At 46.5% G+C, this 14,969-nt stretch overlaps 2 protein-coding genes and 1 long non-coding RNA gene across 10 annotated transcripts in view; 2 read left to right on the top strand and 1 right to left on the bottom strand.

Annotated features, from left to right (window-relative positions):
• Positions 1 to 4: 4 nt before the first annotated feature.
• On the top strand, positions 5 to 14,887 carry cplane1 (ciliogenesis and planar polarity effector 1). Of its 2 annotated transcripts, XM_088391483.1 has the most exons (47): positions 5 to 414; positions 648 to 961; positions 1,039 to 1,158; positions 1,222 to 1,454; positions 1,535 to 1,638; positions 1,742 to 1,898; positions 1,976 to 2,079; positions 2,153 to 2,335; positions 2,405 to 2,648; positions 2,761 to 2,940; positions 3,009 to 3,751; positions 3,909 to 4,087; positions 4,152 to 4,232; positions 4,297 to 4,461; positions 4,529 to 4,684; positions 4,757 to 4,988; positions 5,072 to 5,199; positions 5,266 to 5,483; positions 5,558 to 5,722; positions 5,806 to 5,947; positions 6,023 to 6,120; positions 6,206 to 6,355; positions 6,434 to 6,545; positions 6,918 to 7,173; positions 7,284 to 8,222; positions 8,298 to 8,449; positions 8,518 to 8,600; positions 8,675 to 8,715; positions 8,853 to 9,126; positions 9,193 to 9,510; positions 10,021 to 10,509; positions 10,579 to 10,754; positions 10,831 to 10,894; positions 10,968 to 11,022; positions 11,099 to 11,254; positions 11,356 to 11,516; positions 11,584 to 11,791; positions 11,925 to 12,340; positions 12,413 to 12,566; positions 12,668 to 12,841; positions 12,927 to 12,963; positions 13,054 to 13,182; positions 13,251 to 13,431; positions 13,508 to 13,557; positions 13,652 to 13,807; positions 13,915 to 14,036; positions 14,120 to 14,887. In XM_088391483.1, the coding sequence occupies exons 2-47, from the start codon at positions 745 to 747 to the stop codon at positions 14,371 to 14,373; spliced, it is 9,156 nt and encodes a 3,051-aa protein (XP_088247609.1). In that variant the 5' UTR covers positions 5 to 414; positions 648 to 744; the 3' UTR covers positions 14,374 to 14,887. The 2 variants fall into 2 exon arrangements, with proteins under 2 accessions (XP_088247609.1, XP_088247610.1); XM_088391484.1 differs by lacking the exon at positions 5 to 414 and having other exon boundaries at positions 731 to 961; positions 14,138 to 14,887.
• LOC148389667 (uncharacterized) lies at positions 6,689 to 9,822 on the bottom strand. 7 transcript variants are annotated; one of them, XR_015861606.1, is made up of 3 exons: positions 8,288 to 9,807; positions 8,010 to 8,187; positions 6,689 to 7,713 (listed from the first exon to the last, which is right to left on the bottom strand). It is a non-coding gene; the product is annotated as an uncharacterized LOC148389667 (long non-coding RNA). The 7 variants fall into 7 exon arrangements; XR_015861603.1 differs by having other exon boundaries at positions 6,690 to 8,187; positions 8,288 to 8,973; positions 9,477 to 9,822; XR_015861602.1 differs by having other exon boundaries at positions 6,690 to 7,217; positions 7,349 to 8,187; positions 8,288 to 9,818.
• wdr70 (WD repeat domain 70) overlaps positions 14,256 to 14,969 on the top strand; it is a 21,871-nt gene continuing 21,157 nt past the window's right edge. The window contains exon 1 of the mRNA XM_088391493.1: positions 14,256 to 14,388. The gene's annotated coding sequence lies outside the window, so the exon portion shown is untranslated. The remainder of the gene's footprint in view (positions 14,389 to 14,969) is intronic.

The raw sequence follows: 14,969 nt of genomic DNA, 5'->3' as shown, positions 1-14,969 counted from the left end.
GTTCCTACGGTAACGGCGCAAGGCTTCTCCCAGAGAGGATCATGGGAAGTGAACGGTGTTTTTGAAACGGAGGGAGTTTCGAATTATTTTACATTAGCTGCGGTTAAACACGATCAGCACTCGACATGTTAACCGTTTAAGTAACGCGACGTTTAACCAAAAACATAAATACGACGAATATGTTCGCTGTACTCGGCCTTCCTTTTCTTCGTAGAATTAGCTAGGTGGCTAATGCTATCAGCCACTGTGTGGAGTCGTCAGGGGCAACAAAATGGGCGAACAAAGAAATTAGACGAAAAAGCGAAACTTGTTGATTTACCAAAAATGCCACAGACACGGTGTTGTCGAAGCAAGTGGGAATGACGCAGCAACGATGACAGTGATGAAGAAGAGGGCGTTACATCCCGATCCGGGGTATGTACAAGCTTGTTAGTTAAACAGCACAAATATTAATGACATTTGTAATTGGTAAAGTGTTTATTAACAATACTTCTTGGCAATAAATCCTAATTCAAATACCTGTTTACTTCCTGTTTAAACAATCTGTAAGGTAAAGAAAAATGCTGTTCATCCCAGTGTTTTAAAATTGTTAAAAAATTCATATTCCCTGAAATGGTGCATCTAATATTCATTTTTTTCCCTTTCAGGAGCCAAACACAAATTAGTTTTTTTCTTACCAGGTGGTCCTCGAGTTGATTATTCAAAAGGTTAAATCACTGATGGTGTCTCGCTCTGGATACAAGCATGGAGCTGACGCTAGAAGTGGTCATCTCCTCCAGAATCAAACGAAAAAAGCCATGGCCACGATTTTGCTGGCTCGGTCAGGAGAAGGAATGTGTCTTCCTGTTCGACGACAAACGGATCAGCGAGATCAACATGATGTCCGGTCGTACCAAGAAGAAGACCCCCAAACTCCATCCTTTGCTCAACAATGCGGTGACGATGGCTCCATCCCGCAATGGTAAGTTTAAATGTCAGCAGTTAAAAGTGTTTGTCAAAAGTTACTTCGGATAAAACACTCACTTTTGTGTTTCTCAGGGATTTGGTTTTGTGGACTTTTGACCACGGGCGAGCTCTTTTTATGGAACAGGGACAACGATTTATTGAAGACTGTCCCAGCGGCCCCTCAAGTCGTTAACATAATCACTCCGATTCAAGGTAGGCGTTGAACAGTCTTGGGACCTTGAAACATCAAATGCAACTTTTTTTTTTTTTGGACAGGGAGTCCCACGCGACTGTCCGTCCATGTATCGGGTAACGGGGCGCGTGTGATTTTGGTCACCACATTGGGGCAAGCGTTCCTGTGGGAATGTACAAACCCTGAGTATTTGACTTTGACGCAAGACGGCTCAGTGGAAGGACGCTGGGTCCAAATACAGCCGCCTCAAGACACCCCTCTGCCCACTTTGAAGGACAAAGAGGCCACTCATTGCAGCGTCTTTGTGGAAAACAAGGTTTCATGCAAAAATGCGATTAATAGTCCCCGAAGTTGGTGCGTGTATCCAGTGTTGTGAATTGTATACTTTAATTCCAGACTATGGGTGATGTGTGTTTACTGGGATTTGTATTCACATCTGGGAAGAAACTCATCATCACCTGCCTCAAAATCCAATGGCTGGATCAACATTTGTGCTTTGGGTAAGTGTGCCATCATGTTGAGAGAGGGGTTAAGGCCACACCCCTTAAAGGCACAGATACATGTAAATTCAGCGTCTTGTAAACATCATATCTCTTGGATTAGCTCTGTGGAATACAGCCTACAATGGGCCACCAAGACGTACCTCATGTCACGTCTCACCCCGCCCTGCCAAACGGTCAAGTCCAGAGGGGCGCTGGTCGTCGACTTCTCCCCCGACGGGCAACTGCTAGCCGTCGTGGTGAACCAGCAACAGCCTAAGGTGAGCATCTCCACCTTCCCTATGCCATTCTATGTGAGATTGCGCTTTTCTTATCATTTTTTTTGTTTTGATTGTAGGCCACGCAGGTTCTATTCGTGAGCACGCAAAATTTTGTCTCCGTGTCAAGCGGACTTGGACGATGCGGGTGTAAAACAGAGCGGGTTCCTTCTAACTACACAAGGTGGATTAACAGGAATAGCGGTTGATTTGATTTTCCGCAAAACTCTAAAAGCTTTTAACACAAATTTCTCAAGGTCATACTGGGTCGGGAGTCTGAGCTGGTCACATGACGGCCTTTTCCTGGCCTGCGTTTTGAAGAGAGGCGCCCTCCTGATCCTGGCTCGTCTCGGCGGGCTCCTGGCGCTAACCAGCTCTGGCTGCAAAATCGACTTTGGCCCAGCGCACTTTCTCCCCCTTCACCCATTGGTCACTTACCGGTTGGTCTTCATGTGATTACGCCACCTTTAGATACAATGAGATGACAAGAAATCTTTTTAACCATGCAGGCCTTCAACCGGACGAGCGGAGGCCCACCTGTCCAGCTCGAGCGTGTCGGCACGGGACACCATGAGGCAGCGCTTTTCCGTCACTTGGCACCCACGCCTCCTGTACTGCATCGTGTCCGACGGTTACATGGCCACCGTGCTCCGAGTCCTCAACAGGCCTTCACCCGCAATGCTGGTGAAAGCTCTGTTGGATAACAGCAGCAAAGACCTTCAGAAGGCCTGCCAACTTCTGGATACATCTCAGGTACACAGGCAGGAACTTTAACTTTTTTCATTAGCGCTTGACGCACCCTAGTCGCCATTTTGTGTTACAGAATTTAATTTTCTCGTTGATGACTTTGTTTTGCTCACTCTAGTCAGACGTGAGAACGTGCTTGGAGTCGTACCTCAGTCTGGACGCCAAGTCGTTCACCACGAGCGGACGTCACCCTGCGGACTCCATTGTATCAGCAGCCACACACGAGTCCACTTTGCCTTTCTTTCTCCAGGACCAGGGCACCTTCGGTGGCACCAAGGAGCTGTTTGATCGAGTTCAGGTTTGTCCAAACGCCCTCGCATTAATTCCAAGTGCTTATTTATGAGCATTGTGATTTTTTCCCCCCAGTCCTTCTTTGAGGATGAATCCGATGTAGACGGCCCTCCTCTTGGTTCGCAGTTGGCAGACAGCGGACGCTTGGAGTTTGCCTCCATGTTCGACACTCTCCACGCTTTGGATACAGAGACTGAACTAGACCAAGATCCTGAAGAGGAGCTTGAGATGACCATGTGTTGTCTTCGACGGGATCTCAGTAAAATCCAGAATGGGCTTTTGACGGTGTGGGCTCTCTGCATGTCTCTGGGAGCTGCAGTGGAAAACCGAGCCCAACTGCTCGAGTGCACCATCATCCGCGTGGCGCAACTCGCCGCTTTGTTCCACTTGATGCCGAACAGTTCTTCCGACTCTGGGAAGAGTGGCCCCTCCGGTTTTGCTTGCATCCTGGAGCTTCTCAAAGCACTTTTCGGAATCCTCCCGTGGGACAACACTCACTCCGATGGATCTCCTGGCCTGGCGATGGTGGTGGAGCTCTGTAAGCGGCTTGTCCACCTGCTGCTCGCTCCGCCCCCTGAGTCCCCCCCACCACATTGTATCGACAGGCTATCCGAAGCTGTGCTCATCCTCCAGCTGGCCTCCGATGCCCTCGACTGCGCCTACAGCCTGCAGAAAAGCACCCTCTGGTCCTCGACGGAGAAGGACCCTCAATTCTCAGCTTTAGATGTCCACCATGTGCCACTGCTCCAGGAGTACGGGGAGATCCAATATGACCTTGGTCATCCGGTTCTGCCCCTATCCCAGCGACCATCCAGCAGGTTTGTCTTTTCATTATCAGAACAGAAAAGGGAGATAGGCTGAATTTTTTTTACAAATTATGTGGAATTTGGTTGATACTCATTCACAAAAACATGCTGAAGTAGACATTCTCATGTTATATGTTTTGAATGTTTATGTCACATGGCCGCCCGCCAGACTGTGTGGAGTGTGGCATTGGGTCTACAAGACGAGCCAGAGTTACAAGGAGGACACGCGAGGCCCTAAGGAGGTCGATGACGGGGAGCAGTTGTCAATCATCATGTCCAAGATTCAAGCAGCTCTGCAAGCGATCGGGGAGAAACTCGAAGAGGGTCCTGCACTGTTGAGTCACACAGGTGAGAAACAACTCTGGGTGTTGTGATTTCTTTAATCCAACCTAAATATGAATTGTCTTCTCAGGTGAAGAATTCTTCCTTTGCGGCTTGTACCAAAATAGCTCTGAGACGTGGCGGACCCAAATTTGGGAAGCGAGTAAAAAAAGTATGTTGTTCTCTTTCTCAAACGGACATAATACTGTAAAATAGTACAAATGTTTTTCTCTTAGGTTGTCGTCGCAGCGCCTTCCAGGAAACCCGACTTTGTCTGGCTCTCCTCTACAGCCTGCTGTCCCAGTACCATCTGAGGGAAGCTGTGGAGTTGGGAGAACACATGGCCCACTTGGCGCTACACAACGCCGAACGCCACAATAATCATGCCAATTGCACTACAGGTCAGTAAATGGACAAATGTAGCCAAGTGTGTCCAAATTGCTTAGGATCGAACCTTGCGCTTTGCAGCCGACCCCCTTCTGCCGACAAACCTTCACAGCGACGCAGTCATCGCCGTCATTCAGACTTTGGCGAGGTTCATGGCTTCCTATTTTACCCATCAGCCTCTCAACATCCTGCCTGCACACCACGTGGCTGTTTTGCCGCCGTTACATCTACCTCATGGTTTGTGGATACTTAAATACAAATATTTGTGGAAAAAAAAAAATATATAACACATTTTCTCTTGTAACCCAGATTCAAATGTAGGACGCATGGTGCCTCTGTGCCAGGAGGCAGCGGCTCGAGCAGTTCGCCAGCAACAAATGTCAGAGAAGTGGACCGTGGACTACGCCGTGGACCTTCTACTGCTCGGGGGTCTGTTCCCTGAGACTGCGTGGTTGGCGTACAAACTCGGCGACTGGAAGACGGCAGCCTCCGTTAGCCTCGCTTATGTGTACGACTGCGCCAGCCACTTGGACAGGACGAAGTCAGTGTGTGCTGGATTGTTTTTGTGTGTTTTTTTTTTCACTTTCCTAAGATGTGTTTTACCTTTTTATTTTTTTCAAACAGGATCAACAGACAAGACCTTCACCTTCCAAAAACTTTACTCCCTGAAAGCATTTTTCAGGCAGAGTTGCAGTGTCTTCTGGACAATGACACTGGAGAGCACAGCGATGTCAATGAGTCAACATTTGCAGGTTTGTGAACATCACAACACAGCTGCTTGAATCCATCAACCCACTTGTGTCTATTTGTTGGACTAGACCCCGTGGAAGGACAAGACTTGGATGCATTGGAAGGATCCGCCCAGGAGATCCTCAAAGCATCCGTCGTCGCTGGTGTGGACGTTTTAACGTCACAGTTAACTTCCTTACTGGAATCAGCTAAAGATCTGTGCTCGAGTCTGTCTGCTTTGGTGCACAGTGGACTGTATTTGCCGTCCCCGCCTTTGTATTGTCCTCAGCCGTCCCCTAACACTCAGGTAAACTGGCCTTAAAACCAAATGTCCATTTTCTTTTCCTATCTCACTCACAAGAATTTATATGCATCTTTCAGGATCCTGTGGGGACACTGGGACAACTCGCAGAGTTGGCGACACGCCACAAAGTGTCGGGCGTTCTCCAGAGGATCCTGCTCCTCCTCAGGTCAGCTCGATGCTGCCACCCTGTTGCTCAGTGGTACGTCAGCAACCTGAGGCGGGCCCGCCACCTACTTCACAAGGTAGAGCGTCTTTGGCATTAGATGAAGCTTTGTTTGAAAGTCCTCTTTCGAAAATAGATTTGCTATATATTTTTTTTTTGAAGATCAAGACAAAGTATGCCTACCCATCATTCCCCAAAGAGGAAAAGCCTCTCCCAGAAGGCCTGATGAAATTTGCCACCCATCGCGGATTCTTCAGAAGGAGCCATAGCAAAGATCTAGAGCCTGATTCCAGTCAAACTATTAGTAAGACACCACTCCACATTCAATTTGAGAATGCCAATTCTACTTGGTGTTCCTGACTTTATTTTCATCCTCAAGTCTGTTTCAGGCAGCTGTGTGGTTTATGCTGGATGCTTCATGTTAGGGATCAGCTTTCTGTTGCCTGCAGGAGGTTTCAAGCTGCTAGAATGCAACAGGTATCATAATTATGTTGGATTGTGTGTAGTTATCTTTGAACTGTGCAAGGCCTGATCATGTTGGTTTGTTTTTGTGTCATCAAAGACCCCTGACAATTCACAAGTGCATTCATTCTGCATTGATGCTCTTCTCTGGGCCCATCGCTATTTGCCTTTCTCTCACTTCCTGAACGCTGAGGAAATCCTGCAGGATCTCCTGCTCAGTCTTTTGGCTGAATTGCCGCCCCTTGCTTTGGTGAGTTTATTTTTTTTTATCCGTGTTTGGAAAAAACACAATGAATTAACTTGTATTTTTATTGCTCTTCCTCATTAGGTGGCAGACACGCTCGTTCTTGCCTTCCCAGAGAAGGAAGAGTCTGTCAGGGTCTCCCTGAGGGAGAAGTATAACTCACTGCTGACGAGCTTGAAGCAACGCAGCGTCTTTGGTACATCATAGCCGAACAGATTTATGTATATTATTGGTGCTTGTATATTTAATTTATATACAATTAAAATTGCAGACATTCATATTTGAGTATGTGGGTTTTGTGTATGTTAATGTTACCACCACTTTATTAGGTATAGCCAGACAATAAAAAAATGCCTTCAATAATAAAGTTTAATGATTTGTAATTATAGTTTGCATTTGTACAACTGGACTGTATCTGATAATTTTCTTTTTATATAACTTTAATAATGCAAAGTATTACAGTGATGCCTTGCGTAATAATAATATAAAGTGTTAAATTATTAAACATGTAGTATACCTTTTTTTATTAACATGCAGAACTGTAGAACTTCTGTTTTCCATCCCGTAGAAGAAGACACTAAGACCATGAAGACTCTGATCCAAGAAAAACTCAGGCTGAGGAGAAAGCACCTGGGTCGCTTGCTGAGGCACCTGGCCCCCATGGAGCTTTGGTTGTGGGAGAAAGAGGAAGATGAGGAAGACAAACACGAGGCGACCGCTTTGAGATCACACTCGCCGGTCACGAGCGTCAGCACTCTAACTGATGGCGTTGATGGAGAAAGAACGGAGAGCACATCTGACCCTCACACCTCATCCATATCCAGGTAGGTGGTGTACAATTAAAGGAGGTGTGTCCCAACTGATTTGTCTGTGGAATAAAAAGTAATCAAAGGTAATAAAAAAAAATGTGAATTTTTCTGTTGTCTTCTTACAGGAAGGTCAAAATTAAAGCAAAGACTGCTGTTCGGACTAAGAGAGCAAAAAATAATGTAGCGTCACCTTCCCTTCCAGTCATTGGCACCTGGGAGTTTGAGCTAGAGGATGATGAGTATCTCAACTTCCTCGAGCTTTTTCTCAGCTACATGCTGGAGAAGGAAAGCAGCGACGGGGGCGAGCCTCCTTTGCTCAAGTCTTTTTGCTCCGTTTTACGCGAGAGGGAGCTAAACTCACTCACCTTCGACGTGCTCACCACCATGCATCGTCGCCAAAGAGACCCGGCCAGGAAACACTGTGGAAATGAGCTCCCGGTCTTCAGAGCCGGTTGCTGTCGCAGGCCGGTGAATCCGGGTACGACCCCCGAGTCGCAAACCGCACCAGACGCTTGTGAATCTCGAAGCAACATCTCTGCGTCTGCTCTGTCGGAGCTTAAGACAGGGAGACAAATGGGTTTGTTTGGTCTCCGACATCAGAAGGGAGGCTCTGGTTCTGACGGTAATCAAAGCGTGTTGGCTTTCGCCTCCACAACTACACCGGAAGCTATCGTAGAACTTCAACAGGTCTTGGATTCTAAATTAGAGGCCCAGTTCCCAGTGCTGGGAAGACTGCTGGAGTGGATGTTGCGTTGGGCCGATAAAAGAGTGCTGCTTGGGCATTCGGCAAAGAAGAAAAAAACAAAAAGAGACGTAGCGTGTGAAGATGGGATAGTCATCCGTGTCAGAACCTCTGCGCCGGCACTGCTCACTTCGCTGAGCCTGCTGGAGCGCAGGTTCACGCATCTGCTCCACCCAGGCTGCCCGGAAGCAAGATGGACGATCGCCCGGGTGTTGCAATCCGAGGCCATCCCAAAGCTGGAGAGACAGAGCCCTGTTGATATCAGCTCCCCAAGATCAGCTGCTGGTCTGGATCACGACATAGAGAAAGAGGAACTGTCTGTGTGAGTATTTTTTTTTCTAAAAAAATGCCCCCATGTATGGCAGAAGGTGCCACTGTGTGTATTACACTCTTGTAGTTGTTCTCACACGGACGAAGCAGAAGAGTTGAAGTCTCACATGACACCTGTCCCCGACGAGCCAGACGAACTCAACTCCAGCGCTCCGGTCCCGAGCTCCACATCACAGCGACCGTGTTTTGACGATTTGGACGTCACTCCAGAAAAAGAAGGTACGGTGTCCATGATAGTCAGTATGTCAGCTGTACTAAATCTTAACATCAACGTGTTTTTATCTCAGTCAAAAGCAACGATGACCGCACGGAGCAGTCGTCGTCTCTCTCCAACGACATCCCGTCTGAAAACTTCTGCTCGCCTTTAGCGGTCAGTATGAATTTGTAGCTATTATACATTGAAGTTTTCATGTAGTATAATCAAGTGTGTTATTTTTTTCACAGAGTTTAAAACTTGGAGAACTGATGGAGCCCACCTCATCCCTGTAAGTTCTCAACGGCAAATTATTCTGCATTTGAAACAATTATATTAAAGCTCCTGACTTTGCCAAGTTTTATAAAATAATACAGCAGTTATAGCATCACTGTTGCATCACCTGTTTATTTATTTTTTTTCTTTAAGCTTCAGTCAGGCAGGAAGCCATCCATTGACCCGGGCACCGAGTGATCCAAACTCCCAAATCCCTCCGTCTGCTCATCCACAAGCGTCGTTTCACACAGAGCTCCCCCATTCAAGAGCAACTCTGGACACCAACACGCCATTACATCATCCAGGCTCTGGACCTCACCCTACCACAGCTGGTGCACCCGCTCTGGATCCTTTTGGCCAACCAGACCCCTTTCAGGCTCCGCCAATGAGGCAGCGTCTGGGTGAAGATTTGTACCGACTGGTCCAGGTAACAATGCATCCGTAGATGCATTGAAGCTCATCTGATGATTTAAATATTGGCCCTGTCTTGCAGAACATCAACTACATGAGCCTGATGGATGTTTTGGGAGCTTCTTTTTCCAATCTACAACTCGCGCAGCAGAATTCCTATTTAGCACAATCTAATATGAACCCTTATGTGCCTTCTCCCTATGCACCACCTCAACATAATCCCCAACCTGTGCAGACCCCTGCAGTGTCGCAATCTCAAATATATGTGCCTAATTCACACTCAAACAACCCAGCATCTGCACCCATGTATGCGCATCAGACTCCCATACACGGCACACAAGAACCTAATTACGTCACCAAGCTTACCTATGCCAGTCATGACGCAGGAGGAAGCCATCAGGTGTGTTTTTTACTTGATAAAAAACTATTTATCGACTTTGTGGGTGAAAATGTACATCTTCTAAGCAGCCCATGTGACCTCTAAATTTTTTAGTATTTGTTATGTGCGTATTATGTTGTGGAGCTGCGTGCGTAATTACGCACAGCGCAGAGCGAACTTTACCGTCATCTGTCCAATTTAAAACTTTACGCCGTTGCTTCATAAGCGCATCAGTTGGTTCCATTTCTGCATTCGTTCCCTAACGTGCATTTCATTTTTCCCGACACACCCGCGCATCGCAATGAACCCGTCATTCGATGTGGAGTGACGTCACAGTGTTAATGCTCATATCTGTAAAAGATGACGTGAGGTGACGTTTTGTTTGTTTCTTGTTATGTTTGCACGACTAGTTAAATGTGCATCAATTTGTCCCATCCACTTGTGGTCCATTGGAGCCACTCGTCTTCCTTTGTTATAACTTATTTTTAAAACACATTCAAGCGATTCGTCTGATCTCTTTTTCGTTTTCAGGATTTTCGACCCCTCTCTGTGCAAGCGGAGTCAAGAGACATTCACTTTCAGGAAAGAACGAAATTAATCCCATCCACCGAAGGGCTTCTGATCGCCTCTAACAGCAATACCACAGCGCCCCCTGTTGGTAATAATACAGACCTGTCCATTCAAGCCTCAAGCCTCCAATTACTCCATCTGCAAAGTGGTAAGAAGAGAGACAAGAAAAGGAATAAAGGCGCATCTTCAATTCGGAAAAGACTTCTTCGATTTAGCCACAGCACTCAAACCGAGTCTCCGACAAGGAGCTCTCGTCAGCAGAATCCCACGTCCGAGGCGGCACGAGGCCTTCGTTTGCTGCGCTTGCAGCCTGGTGCACAAGAACATATCAACCTCCCCAAATTACCAGCAACACCTCCTCCTCCCCCCAAGCATTTCTATGTCCCTGCAGTGCCACTGGTAGAAACCCCCAAACTCCAACTTCTTCACATAGACCCCAGTCCAAGAATGGTGAGTATTGTATACCCCAAAAATAAACTTAGAAATAGGCTTAGTTTAATTTGTGAACATTTTCCTCAGATGTCCACCCCGGCACCTCGCTCGTCCCACAAGGCTCGCCTCATCTCCCTGGAGGAGTTGGCGGGTTTAGTGGCAGGGAGGCGCAACTCGGAAGAAGCTCGGCTGCAGCTGCTGCGAGTCAACGACTCCGGCGAAATGCATCGTGGCGTGACGCCTTCCTCCAGCTCCAGCAAAAGGCACGATTACCTTACATGTAATAATCACGATTTGTTTTCATGTTAGCCCTTTGACCCCGAGTATTTGTGATCACAGGCAGAAGAGGCGAGAGCGATCACTAAGCACAAATCTGCCAAGTGAGCCCATCACCACACAGGAGGTAGAGCTTTTTTTTTTTTTAAATGAAAACAATTTTAAAATTTCCATTCATAATTTTTTCTTTTTCTTTGTAGCCTAACGTGGAGCAAGAGGAAATCACCCCAGCAGGGGATGCTCCCAGTCAAAGTGGTTCGTACCAAATATTCCAAGATCCACAGCACGTTGACATTTGAGCTCACTGTCATGAAATCTTTGTGCTTGTCAGCAGTCATTCACAGTTCCTCAAGATCCAGCAGCACCGGTCCAACTGGTCGCTTTTTATTAGACAAGGCAAGAGCCACTTCAGCTGAGCTCCATGCCTTCGCCTCCACGTGTAAAAGACCCCCAGAGTGCCTTGACGCTTTCACCAACACTGATCCGAGTAAGTAAATCAACTTTTATAGACTCAAGCTAATCTATGACCCTAATAAAGCAATGGAGAAAATGAAAAAGTGCCAAGATACTCCCCCTCCTCCCTTCCAGAATCTTCTCCCATGCTTGTGGACAAAGCAGTGTCTGCCTCACTCTTAGCCACAACTTCTACGGCCAAGTTAAAAGAACACACTTCAGAGAAACTATCCCGAGAAAAGAGCCCTTCTCAAGATGAAGATGAGATCCCGCCAATAGATGAGAAGAAGAATTTGGTAAGATGCCAATCTGAGACAGGGTGTGTGTATCTTGTGTAACATTGAGAAAACCCATTTGTGCCAGGATCAGCGCGGTCGCAACTTCCTAAGTATCCTGGACATCGAAGAGGGGACGCAACATCGTGATTTACCTCCAGCTGGCTCCGGAATGAAAGACGCTTCTTCCATACCTCCTGTCCTCACGCCTGCTCAGCTTCACATTCTCGCCACTTCCGTCATCAAGAGTGCTCGCCCTGCTGAAGAGAAAACTCCCAAAAACGTCACCCCAACAGGTCTGGATTTAACTGTTGATTCTAAAAAATCATTTCTAATTATTTCATCAGTGAATATTTTTAGAATTTTACACTCACAGAATGAATTAAACCCATAGCTCAAGGCTCCACTCTATTTGTATGAATGTTCTAGATTACCATGAGAGCACCACTGAACCAGAGAGAGTTTACTCGGAGGAGCTACATGACGCAGATCTTATTAAAGCCCTCAGGACAAGAAGAGAGAGACCTCACAACGTGGAACCGGAGAGCATCTGCTCTACTGAACTATCTGAACTGACGACAGTGATGAAGACACCAAAAAGAGATGGACCTCACCACAGGGAACCAGAGAAAGTCTCTCCGTCCGACAGTGAAGTTTCAATCGACTCCGAGCTTTCGAAAGCCATCAAGAGCCCACGAATAGACGAACCTTGCAATCTCCCATCCGAAACCGCCACGGTTTGGTTCTCGTCCCACTTGTCCAAACTGGATTCACAGCTGGCTGCTTTGCAGAACATCGCCGATTGCCTGGAGCAGGACCTGCCTCAGTCCAAAATTCCAAAGCAGGTATTTTAGCATTTGCATATTCATTCTCATGATTCAGATATAGAAATCTGGCATGATTTTCTCTTTCTGTAGCCATACAAGCCACAGCAATTCTCCCCGGCTTCATCTCCGAACGTGAAGCCCACAGTAAGAAAAACAGTAAGATTGTCTCTCCCGGAGGAAAAGCCCAAAGCACAGCCAAAGCACACTCCTCACGTTGTTGCGAGAAAAAACATCCTTGAAAGCAGTAAGTTTCTTGTTTTTAACTTTCCTGCACAATCAATGCGAACACATAATGAGAAACAAATGAAACGAGTCGAAAATAAATTTTTTGAATCAATCACAAAGGAGCCTCACTGCTGCAACCTCACACCGCACCAGAACCCGACATCTGCAAGGAGGACAAGAAGGAAGAGGACAAGAGAGTAGACATATTCCATAATAACAACCACAGCCCTGACCGAAAACCGTCCACTCTAACTTCCTCCTCTCAGCTTCATCCCGGCCACCAGAGCCTTCTAAGTAAAGACACAACATTCATTCAGACATTTTCTCCATCTTTGTTTTTACAATGAATTCTTGTTATCCTATTGTGTTCCTCCAACAGAGCATCTATCAACTGTAACATTGGAAACGTTTGATGAGTACGTATGAGATATTTTAATCATTATACCCTCATGTGTTTTAGATTTTTTTTTTTAACTTGTCTCACTGTGTTTGTGTGTCATCCGCAGGACGGTCGACGAGAGTCTGGACCAGACAGGCTTGTCCGACACAGCCGAGATCCTGGAAGGTTTGGTACGAGAAGGTTACATATCCCAGATGGACCTGGACGCATCTTTATCAAACACGCTCGACAGCAGGTACAGTTCTCGCTCAGTTGCGAGAGATTTGAGAGTATCGCGGAGCTCAAAGCGGCATTGTGGTGCAGGAAGGAGCAGCAAGAACCAAGTCGGCAGATTTCCACGGGGCGTGCTGTCCCTGACGATGAAGACTACAGGCGGGAGTTGAAGATCTGGATGCGACGCAAGCAGAGGGAGAGACACTCGGTGTATCAAAAACAGAGAGCCAGCCTGCGCGAGAGGGAGAGCAAACCTTTTTCCAGAACATCGGTCGGATCATTCATCAAGAACTTTCCATCATCTTACATCCACATGGTTGCTCATCCGTGCTCTTCTTCTTTTATAGAAATCCACCAACCAAGTGATCAGCAGGAAAAACACAGAAGAAAAGCAAAAGTAAAAACCTACTCTGGTTAAATCTGAAATCACAATCGCATATTTATTAACAACGTACTTTGTAAACATAATTTTCTTTTCTTTGGCTTACCAGGGACTTGCTTTTGAAACAATTCAACCAGAGGCTCCGTGACGCCGCCTTGTTGGCGGATCAACTTGGCACCAGTCCCTTTCCCGGCTCTCGTGTTTTAGTCACTGATGGTCCCACCGTAAGGTCGTCCTCTGCTCCACCCACAGCTGGCAATCCCAGGTACCGCTATCGTTTTGAAAAAAAATTCCAGCAGTGAGGCTGATTAATGTCTAGAATGGTCTTGCCTGGATTTGATTGAATTCAAATCTTCTCTTTGGGTTTGACAGCACAGAGAAGAATCTGAAGCGTCCCTCAGGCCAAACACGCGCCCAGCGTCGTCCTTGGACTGCCGAAGCACCCGGAAGACCTTCAGAGGACAACAAGAAGGTTGAACTCCAGCCAAGGCCAGGTAGCATCCGTAAACCTCGATAGTAGCATCACAATCCTTACGAGGCTTTTAGAATGTATTTTCCCTCACACTAATTCTGTGAGGTTCTCTCTCGACGTCAGGGACCTCACTGTCCAGGGAGCGTCCAGTCACTTCCGCCAGGGCCCAAGAGGGCGAGCATATCACACAGCAGAACGTCAGTCTGTTATTGTCTGAACTTATAAACGAGCAGGACGACGGCATCGAGGCGGGTGAGGCAGGCATGGACTGGCTTGACAAATTGTCGGAGAGCGGCGGCAACCTCAGCGAGGTGGACTGGGCGGCCATCGAAAGGATGGCGGCCACGGCGGGGACTTGAATGTCTGCATCTCAGGTAAAAAAAAAAAAAAAAAAGCAACACGGTACAGAGTAATTGCAATTTCTGTTTCTGCTATGTTTGTTTTGTGTTGCAAGCAAATCAGGCACCCTACCACTAGGTGGCGGTATTGTTGCTTGCAGTGAACACAGTTGTGCTCACATTTGTGCAGGTATTTGCACATGATTTTGTTTTCCAAGAAATGAAATGAAAAGACAAAGAAGCATGATGTCTTATGACCTTTGTAGCAAAGGCTATGAATACTTATGTACATGTGACCCCCCCACAAACACACTTGATTATTTTGTCAGTTTTGTGTGTAGAATTCGGAGAGAAAAATTAATCCCTTCTGAAATAAGGTTGTAATGTGAGAAAAATGAAACTCTTAATAAGACTTGGATTGATTGACTACATAGTTTTGGAAGTTGTAGTTAGGTGTCACCTTTCTGCTTGACTTTTTCTACTTTCTCACTTTTGTACACATTGTCTTGAATAAATGTCACTTTTAATCATTTAATTATTTCAAAGACTTTATTTGGAATACAAAGGTAAAACATTCTGCCACTAAGTATAAAAAATACTGACTTTTTTTTCTTGAA

The sequence above is a fragment of the Syngnathus floridae genome, chromosome 12, assembly GCF_059516105.1.
Source record: "Syngnathus floridae isolate MCC-2025c chromosome 12, RoL_Sflo_1.0, whole genome shotgun sequence".
NCBI classification, from domain to species: Eukaryota; Metazoa; Chordata; class Actinopteri; order Syngnathiformes; family Syngnathidae; genus Syngnathus; species Syngnathus floridae.
The sequence above is the reverse complement of the archived record's forward strand: the minus strand, read 5'-3'. Positions and strand labels throughout refer to the sequence as shown.

What these genes read in the sequence shown, in the direction of transcription:
- cplane1 (XM_088391483.1), top strand. Translation starts at nt 745, where the DNA reads ATGGAGCTGACGCTAGAAGTGGTCATCTCCTCCAGAATCAAACGAAAA. An exon ending in TTTCACCAACACTGATCCGA is followed by an intron (nt 11,255 to 11,355) that starts GTAAGTAAATCA and finishes CCTCCCTTCCAG; the next exon opens with AATCTTCTCCCATGCTTGTG. An exon ending in AACCTTTTTCCAGAACATCG is followed by an intron (nt 13,432 to 13,507) that starts GTCGGATCATTC and finishes CTTCTTTTATAG; the next exon opens with AAATCCACCAACCAAGTGAT.